The following is a 20939-nucleotide window of genomic DNA, read 5'->3' on the forward strand; positions in this document are numbered from 1 at the left end:
GGCTGGGTACTGGGGAGTGGTATTGGGCTAATATGGGCCTCACTGAAAGTTACTATTCAGGGGATGCAAAAAGAAAAGGAGTACTTGTGGCACCTTAGAGACTAACCAATTTATTTGAGCATAAGCTTTCGTGAGCTGTAGCGAATACAGACTAACACGGCTGCTACTCTGAAACCTGTCATTATGCAAGGGGATGCAAAGGCACTCTCCTGTCTGTCTAGCCTATTGCATCACTGTAATGTTTCAGCACTTCCCAAGTATTTCAAAAGAGAAATAACTATAGCAGACTTTTCTTCCTCCTTATCATCCTTCTAAGAGAAGTAGTTTGAGCAGTGTAGAAGTTTGCCTGATTATTTCTATTTCTGTAAGCAGTTGTGACAATATTACTGAGGGAAAACTAAGTGCTTTGCCTTTGATGGCTTCCCTCTAGAACAGAGGGGAGGAAAAAGCAAGCAAGCTGTGCAATCCTTTCAATTAGTGATGCACCTGATTCATATTCCATTAGGGCAAGGACCAGTGCAGCTAGTGATATTCTGGAGCTATGATCTGGTACGGAGTGGCACACAACTCTAGGATATTCTGCAGTAACTGTGAGCTGCGGTGTTCTGGAGGATTGCTATTGCACTTTCCTAAAGGGAAAGGGGTGCATTGTGTGCCCTCAATGTAAGAAATACTGATGTTCGGCGGTTTTAGCTAGTTCTCTGAAGGAAGTTGGTATCTGTTGGTTACTTTTTTGTAGAACTGGCAGCAGATATTGTGCTATTCGCATAATGCTGTGCCAGTAAAAGTATGTCTGTTTCATGTGCCAACAAAGTCCCATAGGATGCAAAGTCCCATAGATTAATATTCACAAATTATCCGATGTCCCTCTTGCTGCAAGATCTTTCACCTATACAGATCTCTTTTAGATGTCTTGGCATTTTGTTTCAAACCTGGATCCATACAAACGTGAATAAGATATGTGCTAAGCAGGCACAAGCCTATTCAGAACTTGAATGGGGGGCCTCCCAGTAAAATCCAGTTGTTACAAGAGGTGGTGCTGGCAATCCATTAGATGCTAATCATTCCTCTGATTCAGTACTAAACCAATGCTGACCTCAGTGCCAGGGAACCATTAGGCTGCTGGAGGAGCCATAAAACCACAGTTCTGGCCATTTGCAATCATGAAAGACCTTGTGGGACGGTCTACTTGCAAGTTAATGTGGGTGTCTGTCTGAGTTCCAGTCTGAATAACTACTAGAGCTGGTTGGGATTTTTTTAAATGGAAAATGCCGATTTGTCAAAAATGAAACTTTTTGCAGAAATGTATGGGTTTGACTTGATCTTTTTTTGGATCCAGAAAATCCTAGCATAGCCAGTAGTCTGGTGGTTGGGTCTGCCAAGACTTCAACTTGGGTCTCCCACATCCCAAGCAAATGCTCTAACCATTGGGCTATTGGCTGTTGTGGAGTGTGTCTATGACTGTCTGTCTCTCTCTGTGTTTTGCCCACCCCCTCCACCCCCAAAAATTCAAGTCATTAGAACAAAAGAAAAACAAGTGAAAAATAAATTGTGAAACCTCAATTTTTTGCAAAACTGAATTTTCATTTTCTGGCCAGCCCAAGTAATTATATTCCACCTGTTCTTAAATACCTCTCAATTTCAATTAGGAAGCTGTTCTTCCCTTCCTGTCTTGAAACCTGTCACGTAGTATATACTGAAGCATAAGGCCTGCCATGTTCCTCCCCAGCAAGATCTGCATTTCACTGATGGGGGGACACTGTACAGTGCTTGATTCATTGGTTGTCAGCAGAACTTAAGCAATGTGCTCCTGGAGTGCATTGCATTTGTGCAAGCAGACTACAAACCCCTTTCCTCCAGGAGATTGGGAGCTGGCTGGCAAAGTCAGGCAATGGGCAGGTACATTTCCATGGTAGCCTCCACGGGTATATGGAACACTGTAGAACTTCAAGCTGTGGGAAAACCCAGCTCAGTTCCCTCCTCCTGCTCAGTTTCCGTATGTGAGTGAAAGGGTTTGCAAATTGCACTCCCTTCTGCCTGGGGATCTGAATCAATCAGTCTATAAATTCACATGGGTTCATACAGTAAGAAATGTACAATAAACTGTTGCTACTGTTAGTTATGAAATGTTAACGTGCTTTATGGTTACATTATATCATCACAAATCGCTTGGTCTCTCCTGTGGTCCTCTCTGCAGTTATGAAAACAGTTTAAAATTTCTCCTAAAAATCTATTAAAAACTTTGTACCCACACAGTGGGCAATATAAATGAGGGGAAATTTTGAAGGTGATAAGCCCTTTAATAGGACATGAGATTGTGGAAAAATGGAGTAATTTGAAAAATCTATTAAGAGGATTATGAACTAGATTTTCATACTCTGCCTGCAATAATTTCAGATATCTCGTCTGGTTTGAAGGAAGTTCAGGGGTTATTTTAAAGAACTTATTAAATATGGAGGGGGTGTAGAGTACAGGGGTTGACTGGAGAGCGATCTGCAGTCAATTTGGAGGGGAGAGGAGCTTTGTGCTGCAAACATTTATTTTAACTAGTTCACCTCCCCGTCTTTGTCAGTCTTAAGATGTCAGATATAGATCACATCAGTCACCATGGTATTGCACTGCCATCTCATGGCAGGACTTAAAACAGACCAAACGTGTAGAAGGGTGAAGACACTTTAGTTACCTCCTAACTCCAATGTAATGAAAATTCACTAAGTCTGATTATATTAACAGGGCAGCTGGATGAATAACTGTCAGGCTAAATTGTACTCAGGTACACCTCAGGGTAGTTGGAAGTGAATTTGGAGTTTCTGATATTGTTGAACCACTCCCTTTTGAAATAAGCAGAACCCACAATTCCCATTGGGTCACATGCCCATACAGAGTCTGATTCTCTATTCCATGAGTATCAAAAATGCCCAACTAAATGAAGTTAGTGGGTATGTAGGTGCACAAGGAATGCAACAGTGGATACTTAGTTTGCCAGTAGGGTCTTGGTGGCAGCTGAAACAATGCAATTTTCTTTCACAACTGGAGATGGAGATTCCTGTTCAAGCATGGGTCACAACTGGATTGGAGTCTGACACCAGGAGGAAGGTCCTATGGTGAGGCTAAAGAAGGTGTTGGGAGGAGGCCATGGGGAAGTAGCCCAGGGAGTTGTAGTTGTCGCACAGCTGTTCCAGGAGGCACTCTACACAACTGCATTCCACAGGGCCCTGGGCTGGAACCCGGAGTAGAGGGTGGGCTCTGGTTTCCCCTCAAATCCTCCCAACTCCTGGTCAGACACAGGAGGAGTTGACCTGGACTGTGAATTTAGAAAAATGGCCAAGCTGAGAGCTGCCGTGAAGCTCCAAGGCAAGCAAATCCGCCAATAAGTGCAAGACCCACCAAGGTAGAGCAGGAACTTTGTCACACACTCCAAACTGGTTAGCGGCTGATCGGTAGCTGTCTGGAGTTGCCAGCTTCCAGATTGCAATAGCCACCCGCTTCTCCTCTGTCAGGGCAGCTCTCAATCTCATGTCCTTGCACCACAGGGTGGGGGCGAGCTCCTCACACAGTCCCATGAAAGTGGCTTTTCTCATCCGAAAGTTTTGCAGCCACTGCTAATCATCCCAGACTTGCATGACGATGAGATCCTTTCCACAAGCCACTGTGCCAGAATGGGAAGAGGGATTCTGTGGGATAGCTGCCCATAATGCACTGCTCCCAATGCCGCTGCAAATACCGCAAATGCAGCCATGCCAGTGCACTTGCAGCTGTCACTGTGGAGAGACCACAGAGCTTTCCCTACTGCGCTCTCCAAAGGCTGGTTAACTCAGAGTGCTCTACATCTGCTTGTGTAACCATGCCCTTAGATGGTGTGCTCTTTTGGTGGTGGGAGTGTCTACATCTGTGTTTGGAAAACACCTAGTGGTGTGGCTCAGTAGATAACGTGCTTGACTGGGAGCTGACCTTGGATTCTGTTCCTTGTTTTGCCATTGACCTGCTGGGTGACCTTGGACAATTAACATCACCACTCTGTGCATCAATTTCCCTGTATGTAATATTGGGATAGCGCTACTGACCTTTGTAAAGTGCTTTGAGATTTATGGTTGAAAAATGATATGTAAGATTTAAATGACTATTTGGAGTCTGAGTGCAATATAAATAATAATAGTATTGTCATTCTGAGAGAGATGGGTGACTACATTGATCACAAACATTTTTGAGATTGGGTGAGGACAGACTGTAACATAACTTTCAGGATGAGTCAAGAACCGCCCCTCCCAAAAAGGCAGGGGGTTTGGACTGAGTGGATAGAAGGGTTATTGGGGGAGGTGGCAGGGGGGTTCGGAGAGAGGAAAGGGCAGCACTCTCAAAAACTGAGAAGAGAGAGAAGGCGGCCAAGCAGTAGCCTATGAGCACAATAACCCTGAAAAAAGCTAGAGAAAGCTTCTGGGTTTGTTGGCTGAAGCAGACCTTTGTGCATTTCTTGTAAATAAACAAGATTGCATCAAAGCCAATACCAGACTCCACCAATTTACACTTCAAACTGGAACATTCTCAGGCCCTAAACATTGAGTAGCTGTTTGTTGAAAAGGGACAATACAATGATCATAATACTCAGCTTTTAATATTGCACTGAATTATTCTCTGTATCTCTTTTTCCATGTGGACATTGTGGTAACTAACTATCTGGCATCAGCCCTTCTAGCCTCTGCAAAACCTTACCTCAGCTAATGGCTGAAAACCTGCAGTAATCCCAAATGATGATGCTAATCTTTGTCCATTGTGGCTGTTGTCTGATTGCCTTTTAGCAGTGGTCCTAGGTGGTAAGAGTTATTTGGCGATAGAGACAAGCATAGCCAAGAGCAAATAGTCCATGGTTGCATGCCAGTTTCCTGCCATAGCTAAAATGATTCACTGTTGACTGCCTAGGAGAGAATGCACTGATTGGTTTAACACTTCCTCATTCTGGAATCCTGAGCCAGTTTGATAGGTCCAGTTGCTGTGATAGGGCTGGTTGGACTCTATCCTACCTGGATTTCTGTATGAGGCTGCCAGCAGTGACATATTTATAAATGGGTTTTGCAAAAACAAAATAATTGGGTCTTTTGATACCAAGACCTCATTGTACACCTGGAGTGCAGTCCATGCGTATCAGCTTGCTGATGTGTGGGCATGGAGGCTGGTATCATGCTACTGGGTACAAGTATCATTCGCACTAGAGCAGCAGCATAGTTGTGAGCACAGACAGTTTCAGTACCTTTCCAAGAAAAAATGCAATAGTTTAACTGGCTGCTCTGGCTGCCTGAAGCAGAGTATAGAGAACATCTGCTATTATGAGTATATTACTCAGCAGTTTAGGATTGTAGATTCCTTCCCCCAGTCTAGATACATTAAACTAAATTCTAAACACATTCAGCATGGAGTATGAAAAATCAAACAATCAAAATAATCACATTGTCAGAGTGTTATTTAGAACCATGAATGTATCACCCATTGATTTGGCTAGATGGAGGCATGTGAAATTTATGTGGGGTGTATTATATAAATGTCATCTAAGCAGACTTGTGCATCAGTAGAAATTGCTCATCTTTGGAATTGTTTTGCACTTCAGTAGAAATAAATGTGCTGGCACAATCCAAACTTGTGAGCATTGAAATCACAGGTAGACTATCCTCTTAGAACAGTCCTAGGAGGAAGTGCTCAAGAGGAGAACATGTTCCATGGTCTTCCATTGCCTGTCTCTCATAAAATTGCACAAAAGAATGACTTGCTGATCCTCCCTTGATGTTACAAAACCAGGAGAAGAAACAAGTAATTGACAGCATGTAATATTTCTTCTCAAGTCAGTATTTTGAAAATAAGTTCATTTTGGTCTTCCTAGCTATCAGAGAAGGGTTTGATCATGCAAGGTGCTGGGAACCTTTGAATCCCTGAGTGCACTCGGCCTCTCACAGGATTAGGCCCTGAGAGAAAATGTCCACAGCTGTGCACGATCTGGATGAAACATTTATAGAGATCAGCAATATTCCTTCCTCAGAATCCTTCTCGTGAGAGCCATCAAGAGGGTAAGTGGAGAAACATATGTCTAGAAAACTGAGTAAAAGCTGTTTTTGGCTGGGATAGTTCACTGTCCAGTTGCCTTAAACTGCCTTCTTTATGTGTTTATAATGGAAATGTCATAGTTCTGTGATTCTCACATTCAGAAGTATTGTGGTACACGCTGTCCATGAAGCGAACATATTTTTTCTACTAAGCTTGGCTGATGTCTGTTCTGCTAAACCAATGAAATTATAGCAGTGATTTTTCCCTGTCAAGAATATGGTGTGAAATAAGTTTAAAAAGAAATTAAAAAAATGTTATTCAGCTTCCTTGACTTACTACTGTAACTGGCAAAGCAGTTTCAGACTCTTCTGTATGTGTAGGATGATGAGCACTGCAGAGCTCAGGGAATTATAAATGTGTGAAATATGAGATAGCAATTAACTTAATGCAAAACAGAAGAGAAACTAACTGAAAACATGAGGCCCGATTGTGCTACCTTGTATAGTCAACGACACCTGTGTAACATGGGTGTCAGGGCTGTAACCAGGGTGGAGTGAGTAGGGCAGCCACCCAGGGTGTAAAACCATGGGGGTGGAAAAATGGGGTGGGGTGGAGGGGTATGTGGGGTTATGTACCCCCCCCCAACTCCTGTGAGGCTGGTCAGTGGTGGTGGTCCCATATTCCAGAGGATTAAATTGAGGCATACAAAGGCTGCACTTTGCCCAGAGCCACATAATACTTGGCTCCCAGTTACCCTTTCTGATCACTAGGCAACACTCCCTCCATAAGAAACTTATTTCCTGCCGTATGAGTTTCTTTAAGAAATTTGGTACAATAGACCCAGGTGAAAAGCACATTATTGTTATAAATAGGAACAGATGAATGGAAATGTTCTGTCATTTCACCACAATGCAGTACTCTCAGATCTTGTTCTGCATTCCACTTCTTGTACCCCACATTAGATAAGGTAGAATGAACTATTTCAGATCAAAGATAAAGTGCTACGCGCACATTTCAATAGCTATATGCTCTCTTGCAGTGATTCTCAAATTGAAGAGCACTTGCGAGGGAATCTGCAGAGAGCAGGCAGCTCACACAGTGCTGGCACCTGCTTCTTGTTTCCAGGTTCTTCTAAAGGCTCTAAGTTAGTGGTTCTCAAACTTTTGTACTGGTGACCCCTTTCACATAGCAAGCCTCTGAGTGTGCACCCCCCCCCCATAAATTAAAAACACGTTTTTATATATTGAACACCAATATAAATGCTGGAGGCAAAGCAGGGTTTGGGGTGGAGGCTGACAGCTCACGACCCCCCCATGTAATAACCTCGTGACCCCCTGAGGGGTCCCGACCCCTAGTTTGAGAATCCCTGCTCTAAGCTCTTCACTGTGAGTAAGCAATCAATCCAAGGAAAAACCAGAAGGAGCCAGCCTACTGCCTGTATTAGAGCCTGTTCCTATGGTCAGAAAGAGGTGTTAGTGAATAGGAATAGGGTAGTATCCCTTGAAATAGTTTGAGCCCTAGTGACACTCACCGTGTTCTATATTTTAGGAGTCTCCAGAGCCCTGTCAGAATAGCGGTGTGCATATGTAGCTGAACCTTACATCTTGTGTATATTCAGTGAACATACCAATTTGGACCCACTTGTGTGAGTGCTTCCTTTAGATTATTGTTGTGTACAAAGCAAAAGAAACATCAAGGAGCCCCTCTTGGCCCCTAGGCTGGTGTTAGTATCCAGGTATTTCCAGTGTAGGCATGGCCTCAGGGAGCAGAAGCACCACCAGTGCTAGTGGGAAAGGAAGGGGAGCCAGCAACTGCTAGTGAGCAAACTTCTTGTAGGAGAGGCAGTGTCCAGTGGCGAATTGGGACCAGGCTTCCGACAGCATGTGCAAGGGGAGCATGGAAGAAAGGAGCCAGATAGTCAGGTTGCATATGGAGGAGGAGCACGTGGCAAGGTAATACATACCAGGTAAAACATGCACTGGACAGCAGGTACAGAGGAGTGGGAAAGAAGGGGAACAGGAAGCCTATATAGAGGAATAAGGGAGTACAGAAGAACAAAGAAGATGGGAGGGAGAGATTAAATGAAGAACCAAAGGAGACCGTATGAGTCGTCAATTATTTTCAAGAAGGACACAGTGGTTATTATGTTAAAGTTAAAATGTCTAACCACCTTGGGTGGAAACCTGACCTCACTGAAGTCACTGACAAAATTCCTGTCGACTTCAGTGAGGCCAGGATTTCACTCAACTTTTCTTTGTGAGCAGGGATGTTTTGCAATCACATGTGGGATCTTGGGTGGGAGGAGAGGGGGCCAGTAGGACAACCTGTGAAGATGTGGTCTCCGTGTTGTTTCTCAATTTTTATTGTTAATACATAATAGATGGAAAATATGTACTAGTATATGAACAATCAGGAAGAAAAAAAATGCAAGATGACCTTTTCCCTTATGGTTTCTGAGATGTTCGGTTCATGGGTTTTTTCAGTGGCTCATTGCAGAAGCACTCATTTAAAACATCTATGCCCATTCTGAATGCCACATGTAGTAATTGGGGGGGGGGGAAACAATAACAAACAGTAGTAAAGGTTAAAGATGAAATATATTGTTAAAAGTTATGGATCCGTTTAGTAAATGTGTATGAGTTATTGACAGAACTAAGAAATTTAAGCTGTAGCATGCCTACAACATTCCACAGGGCTCTAATTAAAGCAAATAAAGACTTTCAGCCTTCTCTGAAAGTAGTTGCCTATTCTATCAAAAGAAGAAACAAGTGGACCCCATCAAAACAAAAGGCGGGGGATTTCAAATAGTTAATGGATGCTATGTGTGAACATACATCTCACAGGTTGTTTGGAAACTGTTTGCCTGAAGTGAGTTTTCAACTATTGCTGTTTGTTATTCGTGGCATGTTATTGATCATATACGTCATTGGTGGTGGTTCTTAATTTGGTGATTAAAATTCTTCCTAACAGACAAAGGGAAATCAAAGAGATTTCAAAGTGGCACTTGACAAACACCTCTGACACCAGGTTTTGCCCAAATATGTAGTTGCCTGAGCATCAGCAAGACTTTCACTTTCCAGAAACATCCTTGCAGTTTCAAAATCATGAACGGGTATGAATGTTTGTGGAAAACGAATAAAAAGGATTGCAAATATTCGGTTCAAATTCCCAGTTCCCATCTGAAAAACTGTCCGCAAATCTTTCTGGCAATATGTACCCAGCTCTGTCTATGAACCTAAACTATCCAATATCTCTAACTTAACCAGAAGTCACAGGCTTGACAGAGGAATTGCTGGGTAAAAGTCTATCGCCTGTATTATACAGATCACACTACAGAAGGGTCCCTGCTAGCCTTACAATCTGCAAATCTTGAATATTATGGATTCCACTCTGATGTTATGCAATTCTTGTCCTCATGCGGTAGGAGGATATTCCAGGTTACAATTAATCTTTGGAGCGTGCTTAGAGTAGGTAAGCTTGAGCGTGTTCTATTTTAATCCTATATACTGTGATCTTGACCCACTGCTATGAATTACCACTGATCATACATTTATGGTCATTTTCAGCCACTTCCTTTATGTCACCAGCCTCTCGGCTACTTACTGTACATACTTTGGAGTCAGTTCAAACTGCACACTATCTGGTAGATTATTCTATCAACTAGTAAGGATACTTCAGTACTCCTGCCATATATGCTATATGAAGCATGGTTTCAATATGTCACAGTTGTTATGATTGTTTTAATTATTAATAGTGTCAATCAATACCTTAGGATCCCAGTCCTGGTCCCTCACAAAGTGCGTCACGGAATCTGTAGCTCCATTTCTGTGTCTCCTCCACTCTCCTCTGTGACAGTAGAAGTGATAAAATATAAAATCCAGATGGATAAAATTCAGCTCTGGCATAAGTGGATGCAATTGCTGCTGAAGTACTTGAGAATTGCACCCACTTGATGAGGGATGAAGTTGTCTGTTATGTATGATAAATTAAAACTAAACCTCCCCAAAAAAGTAAAGAGAAAATTGTAAACCACAACTATGGGTCAGATCCAAATGAAGCAACGCCCAGTGACTTCAGTTGACTTTGGATCAGGCCCTATATTCTTGGCTGAAACAGCATAACTAGACCAGTGATTTAATTGTAAATTTCCCATAGGTGGGGACTAAGTTATGTAAATGTCTCCAAGCCATGGATAGAGTTAAATTGCATGTCTAAATATACTTAGCAAATGATAACACAACCCACCGCTAAATATATAAGGAAGGTAGGGGAAAAGTAGATTTCTTGGCTGGAAAGTTACTGAACATTTACAGCCAAAGACTGGATAGTTTCAAGAGGGGAATTTCCTTGACTTCCCCCTCCTATAAATAAATCACTGAAATATGGTAAGGACTATCTGGTTATGTAAGTGGATGAAAGGTCAACATTTCTCAGATGTTGTATGGTATGTATCCTCTAAAAGAAAGGAAACTAGCCTATTGAAATTGCAGACGTGCTTTTATTTTATTAAGGGCCTTTTTCATTGTGTGTAATCAACGACAGAAGCTGTAAAACCAACCATTTTAATATTCTTTGGTAAATGTTATGTAATTGTTGCAGCTATTTCTTTTGGACAAACTTGAGTCCCCTCTAAATTATACAGGTGCAAATCAGGAGTAACTCAGGGCTGGTCTACACTGGCAACGTTAAAGCTCTGCCTTGGCAACACTTTAAAGTGGTTTATGTAGTCACGGCAGAGAGAGCTCTCCCAGTGCTCTTAAAAAACAAAACAAAACCCCTCCATTGCGCTCCCAGTGCTGGTGCACTGTCTACTCTACACTTTACAGCGCTGAAAGTTGCTGCGCTCAGTGGGAATGTTTTTTCACGCCCCTGAGTGAGAAAGTTGCAGTGCTGTAAAGTGCCAGTGTAGACAAACCCTCAGTTGAAATCAGAGTTGCACTGGGGTGAAACTGGAATGAGAGGAAAATCAGGCCCTAGGGAATCAGGCCCAGGGGCAACTCTGTCTAAATCATCCTAAATCGAATTCCTTTCAAATAAGAAGGGTTGGATTTACAAGTGTAATGAAATTGTAATATCTATGGATGAGCAACTTAGTGGAGTTCCAAGTTTTATGAACCTTTCAAGCCATGAAGCCATATGCTGTATAGACTATATTAAATTGTTAATTTTGTCTCACCATTAAAACTTGCAAAAAGAAAAGGAGTACTTGTGGCACCTTAGAGACTAACAAATTTATTAGAGCATAAGCTTTCGTGAGCTACAGCTCACTTCATCGGATGCATTTGGTGGAAAAAACAGTGGAGAGATTTATATACACACACACACACAGAGAACATGAAACAATGGGTTTATCATACACACTGTAAGGAGAGTGATCACTTAAGATAAGCCATCACCAACAGCAGGGGGGGAAAGGAGGAAAACCTTTCATGGTGACAAGCAGGTAGGCTAATTCCAGCAGTTAACAAGAATATCAGAGGAACAGTGGGGGGTGGGGTGGGAGGGAGAAATACCATGGGGAAATAGTTTTACTTTGTGTAATGACTCATCCATTCCCAGTCTCTATTCAAGCCTAAATTAATTGTATCCAGTTTGCAAATTAATTCCAATTCAGCAGTCTCTCGTTGGAGTCTGTTTTTGAAGCTTTTTTGTTGAAGTATAGCCACTCTTAGGTCTGTGATCGAGTGACCAGAGAGATTCAAGTGTTCTCCAACTGGTTTTTGAATGTTATAATTCTTGACATCTGATTTGTGTCCATTCATTCTTTTACGTAGAGACTGTCCAGTTTGGCCAATGTACATGGCAGAGGGGCATTGCTGGCACATGATGGCATATATATCACATTGGTAGATGCGCAGGTGAACGAGCCTCTGATAGTGTGGCTGATGTGATTAGGCCCTATGATGGTATCCCTTGAATAGATATGTGGACAGAGTTGGCAACGGGCTTTGTTGCAAGGATAGGTTCCTGGGTTAGTGGTTCTGTTGTGTGGTGTGTGGTTGCTGGTGAGTATTTGCTTCAGATTGGGGGGCTGTCTGTAAGCAAGGACTGGTCTGTCTCCCAAGATCTGAGAGAGCGATGGCTCATCCTTCAGGATAGGTTGTAGATCCTTGATGATGCGTTGGAGAGGTTTTAGTTGGGGGCTGAAGGTGATGGCTAGTGGCGTTCTGTTGTTTTCTTTATTGGGCCTGTCCTGTAGTAGGTGACTTCTGGGTACTCTTCTGGCTCTGTCAATCTGTTTCTTCACTTCAGCAGGTGGGTATTGTAGTTGTAGGAATGCATGATAGAGATCTTGTAGGTGTTTGTCTCTGTCTGAGGGGTTGGAGCAAATGCGGTTATATCGTAGCGCTTGGCTGTAGACAATGGATCGAGTGGTATGATCTGGATGAAAGCTAGAGGCATGTAGGTAGGAATAGCGGTCAGTAGGTTTCCTATATAGGGTGGTGTTTATGTGACCATCGCTTATTAGCACCGTAGTTTCCAGGAAGTGGATCTCTTGTGTGGACTGGTCCAGGCTGAGGTTGATGGTGGGATGGAAATTGTTGAAATCATGGTGGAATTCCTCAAGAGCTTCTTTTCCATGGGTCCAGATGATGAAGATGTCATCAATGTAGCGCAAGTAGAGTAGGGCATTAGGGGACGAGAGCTGAGGAAGCGTTGTTCTAAGTCAGCCATAAAAATGTTGGCATACTGTGGGGCCATGCGGGTACCCATCGCAGTGCCGCTGATTTGAAGGTATACATTGTCACCAAATGTGAAATAGTTATGGGTCAGGACAAAGGTTTCCTATATCGGAAACCTACTGACCGCTATTCCTACCTACATGCCTCTAGCTTTCATCCAGATCATACCACTCGATCCATTGTCTACAGCCAAGCGCTACGATATAACCGCATTTGCTCCAACCCCTCAGACAGAGACAAACACCTACAAGATCTCTATCATGCATTCCTACAACTACAATACCCACCTGCTGAAGTGAAGAAACAGATTGACAGAGCCAGAAGAGTACCCAGAAGTCACCTACTACAGGACAGGCCCAACAAAGAAAACAACAGAACGCCACTAGCCATCACCTTCAGCCCCCAACTAAAACCTCTCCAACGCATCATCAAGGATCTACAACCTATCCTGAAGGACGAGCCATCGCTCTCTCAGATCTTGGGAGACAGACCAGTCCTTACTTACAGACAGCCCCCCAATCTGAAGCAAATACTCACCAGCAACCACACACCACACAACAGAACCACTAACCCAGGAACCTATCCTTGCAACAAAGCCCGTTGCCAACTCTGTCCACATATCTATTCAGGGGATACCATCATAGGGCCTAATCACATCAGCCACACTATCAGAGGCTTGTTCACCTGCGCATCTACCAATGTGATATATGCCATCATGTGCCAGCAATGCCCCTCTGCCATGTACATTGGCCAAACTGGACAGTCTCTACGTAAAAGAATGAATGGACACAAATCAGACGTCAAGAATTATAACATTCAAAAACCAGTTGGAGAACACTTCAATCTCTCTGGTCACTCGATCACAGACCTAAGAGTGGCTATCCTTCAACAAAAGAGCTTCAAAAACAGACTCCAACGAGAGACTGCTGAATTGGAATTAATTTGCAAACTGGATACAATTAATTTAGGCTTGAAGAGAGACTGGGAATGGATGAGTCATTACACAAAGTAAAACTATTTCCCCATGGTATTTCTCCCTCCCACCCCACCCCCCACTGTTCCTCTGATATTCTTGTTAACTGCTGGAATTAGCCTACCTGCTTGTCACCATGAAAGGTTTTCCTCCTTTCCCCCCCTGCTGTTGGTGATGGCTTATCTTAAGTGATCACTCTCCTTACAGTGTGTATGATAAACCCATTGTTTCATGTTCTCTGTGTGTGTGTGTGTATATAAATCTCTCCTCTGTTTTTTCCACCAAATGCATCCGATGAAGTGAGCTGTAGCTCACGAAAGCTTATGCTCTAATAAATTTGTTAGTCTCTAAGGTGCCACAAGTACTCCTTTTCTTTTTGCGAATACAGACTAACACGGCTGCTACTCTGAAACCATTAAAACTTGAAATTCTTGCCAATGGTTTCTCATGAGCAATTTAACAAGTGTGACTAGGTGACCTTTTAAAAGCTTTAACTCATTGTAAAAATGTTTTGCTCATTTAGATGTCTTTCCCATGAGACATCTAGCAGCCTAAATACCCTCCAGCATTGGAACTGATTGCAAAGGCTTGGGGTGTCTTTGTTTTGTTTTGTGTCCTGTGGCAGTAAGACCAAAGGGTGAGCATACTCACCACCTAATCATTTGTGTTTGGATAGGAAGTGAAGTGAACACCATACCCAGTGTCCTTTTCTGTTAGTGGGATAAAATGGGAGGCAAATCACAGCTTCTGATCTTTCTGCTGCTCTGATGTCCGTAAATTGGGGCCCTGCCTTTGCTTGGGTCCAAATCTTTATGCCACTGAAACAAACAACTGCTTGCTCAAGCAGTGATCAAATAAAGAATTACCCATTGCCGCTTGACTTTAGCGGCTATGTAATGAAAGTTTGGAGTATTTTGTTCTTCTGCAAAACAGCCAGAGTTGTTTCAAATTTTGTAATGCTAAAAAAGTGTTTAGACTTCCACTGAAATAAGATTCAGTTCTAAAGACAGGGATTTTCCACCTTCTTTGTGTGTTCTTGCTGGTAAGTGTGTTTTGAGTGATAATCTGAGAGGGAGGAAGCAAGACCCTGGTGCTTTTGAAGTACAATGGAATGCAAAGTTGTTTATAATACCTGAAAATGAAATATACAGCTAGAAAAGTGACAGGATGGACAGTCAGGCATTGGCCAGCACTGCAATACTGGGATTAGAGATGGGCTCAAGCTGTTAAACTATGGACGCAGACCTAGATTTCAAACGTCCCAAAGTTCCTGGGTTTTTGGGTTCAGGGGTTTGTTTGACCTATTATAAAGATAGTGACCATTTGCAAAATACAGATCTAGATCTGGGTTTGGATTCTGAACACCTAGAAGAAGATGATCAAATTCAAGGTTTTTGTTCTGGCCCATGTCTAGTCTGTATGGAATGAGACTTGTGGTGCTGATTGCCAAGGTTGCAAGGTATGGGAGCGACAGCAGCCAAGCAATGGAGAATGAGGATGGGATTATCAGTGCCTTTGTCTGGAGCTGCTATTGCATCTTATCCAATGTGCAGCAGGGCAAAGACAAATAGGCAGTGGAGGAAGAGAACAAAGAGCAGTTAGAGAAGGCAAGAGCCTATGCTCCTCTTTTGTTGTCCGAGACAAGAGACAGAGTGTATAGTACATGCTGTTCTGTTCCTTTCCCCTTGGACCTCCTAGGTCACTGCACAGTAAGTGTTTCCTCTCTGTATTCTAAATTCCAAACAAGCTGACTGCTTATTCTTATTTTAAGTGACACTTTGTGAATATTTTGTCATATTACCGGTGAGAAATGGATATGCCAGGCTCAGTGACATATGGAAAAATAAATAGTTACACCGTAGCTGTTAGACTTTGTGATCCTGAAAGATGTCACTGTGATGGACTAATCAGTGACCTCTTGATTATATGCAGTTGATTTTATTCTTTGCTTCGCAAAGCAGGTACGAGCAGTCGGAAAAAGACAGCCCTCAGGACCAGCAAGGGAACAGCGGTGTTTTTTCAGTAGAAGATAAGAGTAGCTGCTTGAGGGTGTTTCTAGGATAAGATTTGTATACAGTTGAGTTTGATTGAAAATCAGGCATTCAGAACAGGGTGTCATCTGCTATCACCCTGCGACTGACGAAAGGAAGCGAATGGCAAGAACCTATAACAGAATAATGGATCAAGTGGTCAATGCTGAAGCGGTGGAGTTTGGAGTGTGCTACTGTGAAATTAATGGCTGATTAGAAAGTGGCATGTGCACTTCACATGAGAATATGTTCAGAAGAGATTTAGATGCTAACAGGCAAAATCACATTAATGTGATCAGTGGGGAATTATTTTTTTTCAGAGTATGAACAAATGAAAGAAAATATGTGCCCCTATCAAAATGGTAATCATACTCTTAGTAATGAAATGTCCTTTTTGTTTCTTGTAAAAATTGGCACATTATCTGTTTGCAGTGTGGAGTTGTCATTTTTTAGAGCCTGTGTAGATATGTGTATTTTGGTGGACTCTCTGAATTTTCTCAAGATTTTAGATAGTTAGATATATAGAAACACATACGTACTGTTCATCCCATATCTTGTCTCAGACTTTAATGTACACCCTTTGCAGGAAAGGGTGCTATTACCTTTTGGGTTTTGTGGGTATGGCTACACTAGGGAAAATGATGTCTTTTACAACAAGACAGCTGAGGGAGCCTAGGATTTTTATTGACGAGCTAAATTGAGGTAAAACAACAACTTGCCCTGACTGCAATAAGATTTTACAATCTGTTAGCGATCATTGTAAGAGTATACTTTTTCCCCAGTTTAGATAAGACTTGTAGCTTTATTTGTGTCTTCCAGATTTCCTAGGATTATTTATCTTCTTCAGTGAGAACACCAGCTGTGATGATACCTAATTTTGGCCCTTGTGTATTTCATACGAGTTCACTTTCGCTATGCTGATATTTTGGTCAAATCTGTTATTTTATTCCAAATATTTCAAACCACACTAGTTGCCTACTAATTTAATGAGCAAAAAAGAAAAAAAAGAAATGGCGATGCATTCTCTTTCCTAGGTTTCCCAGTGCAATCTGTCTACTCTCTGCCTTGTTTAGGCTCCTTAGTATAAAATTCTGAAAAGCAGCAAAATGATTTAGGAGCCTAAGTCCCATTTTCAAGAATGACTTGGACGCTTTGACTCACAATGAGACTTAGGTTCCTGTGAGACTTCAGGTCCAAAGGCCCAGGTTTTTAAGGGCATTTAGGTGTTGCTTCACTCAGCATTGCAAGTATTGCAATGCCTAAGTCCTATATTCCAAATTGACCTTGTCACTTAGGAGTCTCCTTGAAAATCAGGGGGACTTAGGCTCCTAAGTACTGAAGTCACTTTTGAAAATGAGACCAACATTTAGGAACTTGAGTGTCATTGTGAGTCAAAAGTACTTCAAGAATTAGGAGCCTACCTTCACCCACCTTCTCTCTCTCTCTCTCTCCTAAGTGTCAAGGTCACTTTTGAAAATGGGACCTTGTCATCTATGTCAATTAGACCTTGCAGTGCTGAGTTGAACAACACTGGAATACCTTTAAAAATCTGGGTCTTAGTTGCTTATGTCCCTTTTGAAAATGGGACTTTGATTCTGCACTTTTGAAATTTTTACACATAGGCTCTTTGAGTCAGGGACAGTCTTTATTTTGTGTCTTGTACAGCTTGGACACACTGTCAATACATTTCTCAGATCTGCTGTGTTGGCTAACATGTAAAATACAGTAAGTAAACTTCACATACACCAGCAACGAGAACTGTGAAAACTGTATTGACCTAGAATTGCAATCAATTGGTTTTCTCTGGTATGATGCTATTATATGTGTACTGTATTAACTAGATAACACCTAGGGGAGCATGCAATAATTTACAGTTCTGTCATTTGTCTTGAATTGGCTGTTTATTTTTTCTGTGAGACTTCAGAAAATATTTAGCAACAAAGACCTCAGTAACTTTAGGTTTATAAAGGTATCATGCTTGGTTAAATTTGGAAAATTTAGTTGTGCCCAGTAAACGCTTTATGGCTGGATTAATGAGTAACCTCCACTTTAATTAGTCAATTGCTGGTCTCCCACAGCGTTATTTTCTTCTTTCCCCCTATAAAAACTCTTCCCATCTTTACTTGGTTACTTACAGCCTCAAAATGCCAGTAGCCCTAGGCGAGCTGCTTTTATTCATGCTTGGAATAGTTTGTCTTAGAGAAGGAAACTCCATGCCACTGCGTCTACAAAAAGGTAGGATCAAAATTTAATCATTTTCTAAAGGCAAAAGCCCAGATTCTCAGATGGTGTAAAACAGTGTAGCTCCATTGAAGTAAAGGAGTTATACTAATTTATACCAGTTCAGAATCTGATCCTAGGTCATTTCTGTCCACTGCAGAGTTTCAAACTGTTGAGCGTGCCCCCCTAAAGGGGCACAGAGGAGCATTGGGGTGGCGAGCGGCAACGCCAGGTGGCTTGGGCTTTAGCTCAGGCTTCAGCTCGGAGTGGCAGGGCTCGGAGAGGGAGCGCCACCTCCACCCCATGACTAATCTCTTTTTGTATGGTTGTGGGGGAGCATAACCAAAAATTGTAACTCAAAGGGGAGGGGGGGGCTCAGCTCAAAAAGTTTGAAAACCGCTGGTATACAGTATGAGGTTTAATCCACTCCTTTTGTTTGTTGTTGCATGTTTGTGAGTGGACACTTGAGAATAAAAGGTTTTTCAATTTAGCTTAATTCTTCCTTTAACAATCTGAACTAAATCAAAATAAGATCTTTGCAGATTTGCACCAAAATAACAAAAGCTGCGGATTAAAACTGATGTAGTTATTTCTGTGCCAATTGTATGTTACCAACCCAAAGTCTTTACTTCAGTTGAAATGAAATGACTTGGACTACCTCCTCCTTTAAATTGTCTTGTATTTTAAAATCCCAGAGTATACTCCATTTGGACCAATTTTGAAAAAAAAAATCCTGAATATTCTTAATGATTTCATTTGTGTAGATTATTTGTTTCACTTTTCATATGGGTGTCAAGGTACAAGCAACTTTTGCAAATGTCTCTCCAGCCACACCGGGTAGAAATATAATGACTAATCTAGATTGTTTTCACAACTGTGTCCAATTTAATCACACCTCATGATTTTTTAATTGCTATTTGGTTTAGGAATATGGCAATCATTAGAAGTGTTAAGAGTCATGTTGTGGATTTCAATCAGTCTCTTATTGAATAATGCAAAAATATGCATGTGATCAGCGGGGTCTGATTTCAGTTACAGTCTGAGAATCCAGAGACACTCCAATGCAGTAAATCTATGAGATCAGAATCAGGCCAATTGTATATTTTTTTTGTGATCTCAACTTCACTTGTGCAAAAGAGTAAATTAAATTTCAGGCTTGACTCACTGAGGCAGCAATATATTTGTTGTTTTGTAAAATTTGTGTGGACAAAATATTCTGATAGCAATGGGACTAAGTTTTATTGGTGGTGGAGTGCCAAAGCTTGCAGCAAACCATCCAGTTTTGGCAGATGCTTGCGAAGTTGAACAAGTGAAAAGGGAAATTTTGGAGTTGCATTGCCCAAACCCAGCAAATTACCCATAGTGCCACTATTTTTTTTTATTTGAATGTTTTCATGGACATTTAAGTCAAAAGTGTCCCTGGAACATTTTATTACAAACGCTGCCAGCTACTCTTGGTATCCTAAATAATGGCACATTTTATTGCTGCAGCATTCTGCCACACTGGTGGCTGCATTGCAGAGATAGGTGAGAGAACCTTATATACATGGTCTGTTAAGTGCTTTGGAGACTTTTGACTTCATTGAACATTTTCACAGTTTCAAATAGGAATTATGTGTAATATGCTGGGTTTGGAAAATGCATCAAAACAATGCCCTTTTCATTAATACAGATTGCAAGTAGTTGCTGAAATTGTAAAGATTGAGTTTAGCTTTGCAAAAAAAAAACCTCTATAAACTCAGTATTATTGCTGTAAATGTTTTTCTGTACACACACGCACACTTAAAAAAATATAAATATATCTCTGTCTCAGAGAGCCAAGCTGGGTAGCACTGGTATTGACTTCAGTCGGAGCAGAGTTATTTAGGCCAGTGCTGAATGCTTTTGAAAAGTCCACCCATAAGTTGTTGATTATCAAAGCCTATGTAGTGGGTAGGTCAACCCCATTTGTCCAAAATGTTTTGAGGGATGCAAACGAGTTTGTCTAAATGCATGGTCCAATAATTGACGGAGTTAGTGGAACAGCAATTCATTCACAACGTTTATATAAAAGGGAATTTCAGATTAAAGGGGTTTTAAGTGTTCCTATATATATTTTTCCTTGTTTGCCTCTTAATATTGGTTCATGGCAGAAAGAGTCATATTAGTAAAAATAAAACATGAAAACACCCAAATGGAGAGCTCCTGTAGCATGTAAACAGTTGCTCTTGGCTGGTCTGATACAGGTTCTCTACATTAGTGATTGCCTTCAGATCTCAGAACATATAGCAATGGGTGAGTCACTGGTCTGCTGCATGAAGTACTTACAGATAGAGCTGGTTTTACATGAGGGGGCACACACCTGTCAGGGATGGACTAGGTTTACATAGTCCTGCCTCAGCACAGGGGGGCTGAACTAATGACTTCTCAGGGTCCCTTCCAGCCCCACATTTCTATGATTCTATAAGCTACGACACCAATTGCAGGTTAAACCAATTCTGTCAGACTTTTGCTCCACTGCTTACCTCCATTAATTAGGCAATAAAGTGCACTTTACTGGTGGTGAATACAAGACAAATACTGAGGCTATAGTCCTGCAGCCTGAGCTGCACTCCTGCATTTCAGCAGAGTCCCACTGAAGTCAATAAGGCTCTGGTGAAGCAGTCCACCATTGTGAAACTGATTGCAGGAGAGGGCTTGAAGATGGGTTCACTTTGTCTTGCGGGGTGTAAAAATGGGTCCCCTTCCCTCTACCATGAATGACCCCATAAAATGCTTACAATCTGAAAAACAGGGAATGCAGCTATTGGAGGAAAAGATGGGAAAGCCTAAAAATGGCTTCATAGTGTAAGAAAAAAATACAGATCTGCCCTCCCCTCCCAAAATGAAGGAAGCTGATGACACTACTCAGAAACACAGAGCAAACAAACATCTCACAGTATCAGCATCCCAGGACATATTAAAAGGTAACAAAACTGTTCTCTGGATTTGTGAGTGCTTCAAAGCAGGGCTGGAGAAAAGTGG

At 41.8% G+C, this 20939-nt stretch overlaps 1 protein-coding gene across 4 annotated transcripts in view; it reads left to right on the forward strand.

Annotated features, from left to right (window-relative positions):
• The first annotated feature begins 17737 nt into the window (after positions 1 to 17737).
• Positions 17738 to 20939, forward strand: part of OVCH2 (ovochymase 2) — a 28033-nt gene continuing 24831 nt past the window's right edge. For 3 of the 4 annotated variants that reach the window (XR_006282300.1, XM_043517347.1, XM_043517348.1), the window contains exon 1: positions 17738 to 17951. Coding sequence is in view for 3 of the 4 variants with exons in the window: in XM_043517347.1 (XP_043373282.1) it covers positions 17861 to 17951 (91 nt within the window). In the remaining variant the exon portion in view is untranslated. The remainder of the gene's footprint in view (positions 17952 to 20939) is intronic. The other variant, XM_038406666.2, reaches the window with a different exon arrangement.

The sequence above is a fragment of the Dermochelys coriacea genome, chromosome 6 (genome assembly GCF_009764565.3).
Source record: "Dermochelys coriacea isolate rDerCor1 chromosome 6, rDerCor1.pri.v4, whole genome shotgun sequence".
Lineage (NCBI taxonomy): Eukaryota > Metazoa > Chordata > Testudines > Dermochelyidae > Dermochelys > Dermochelys coriacea.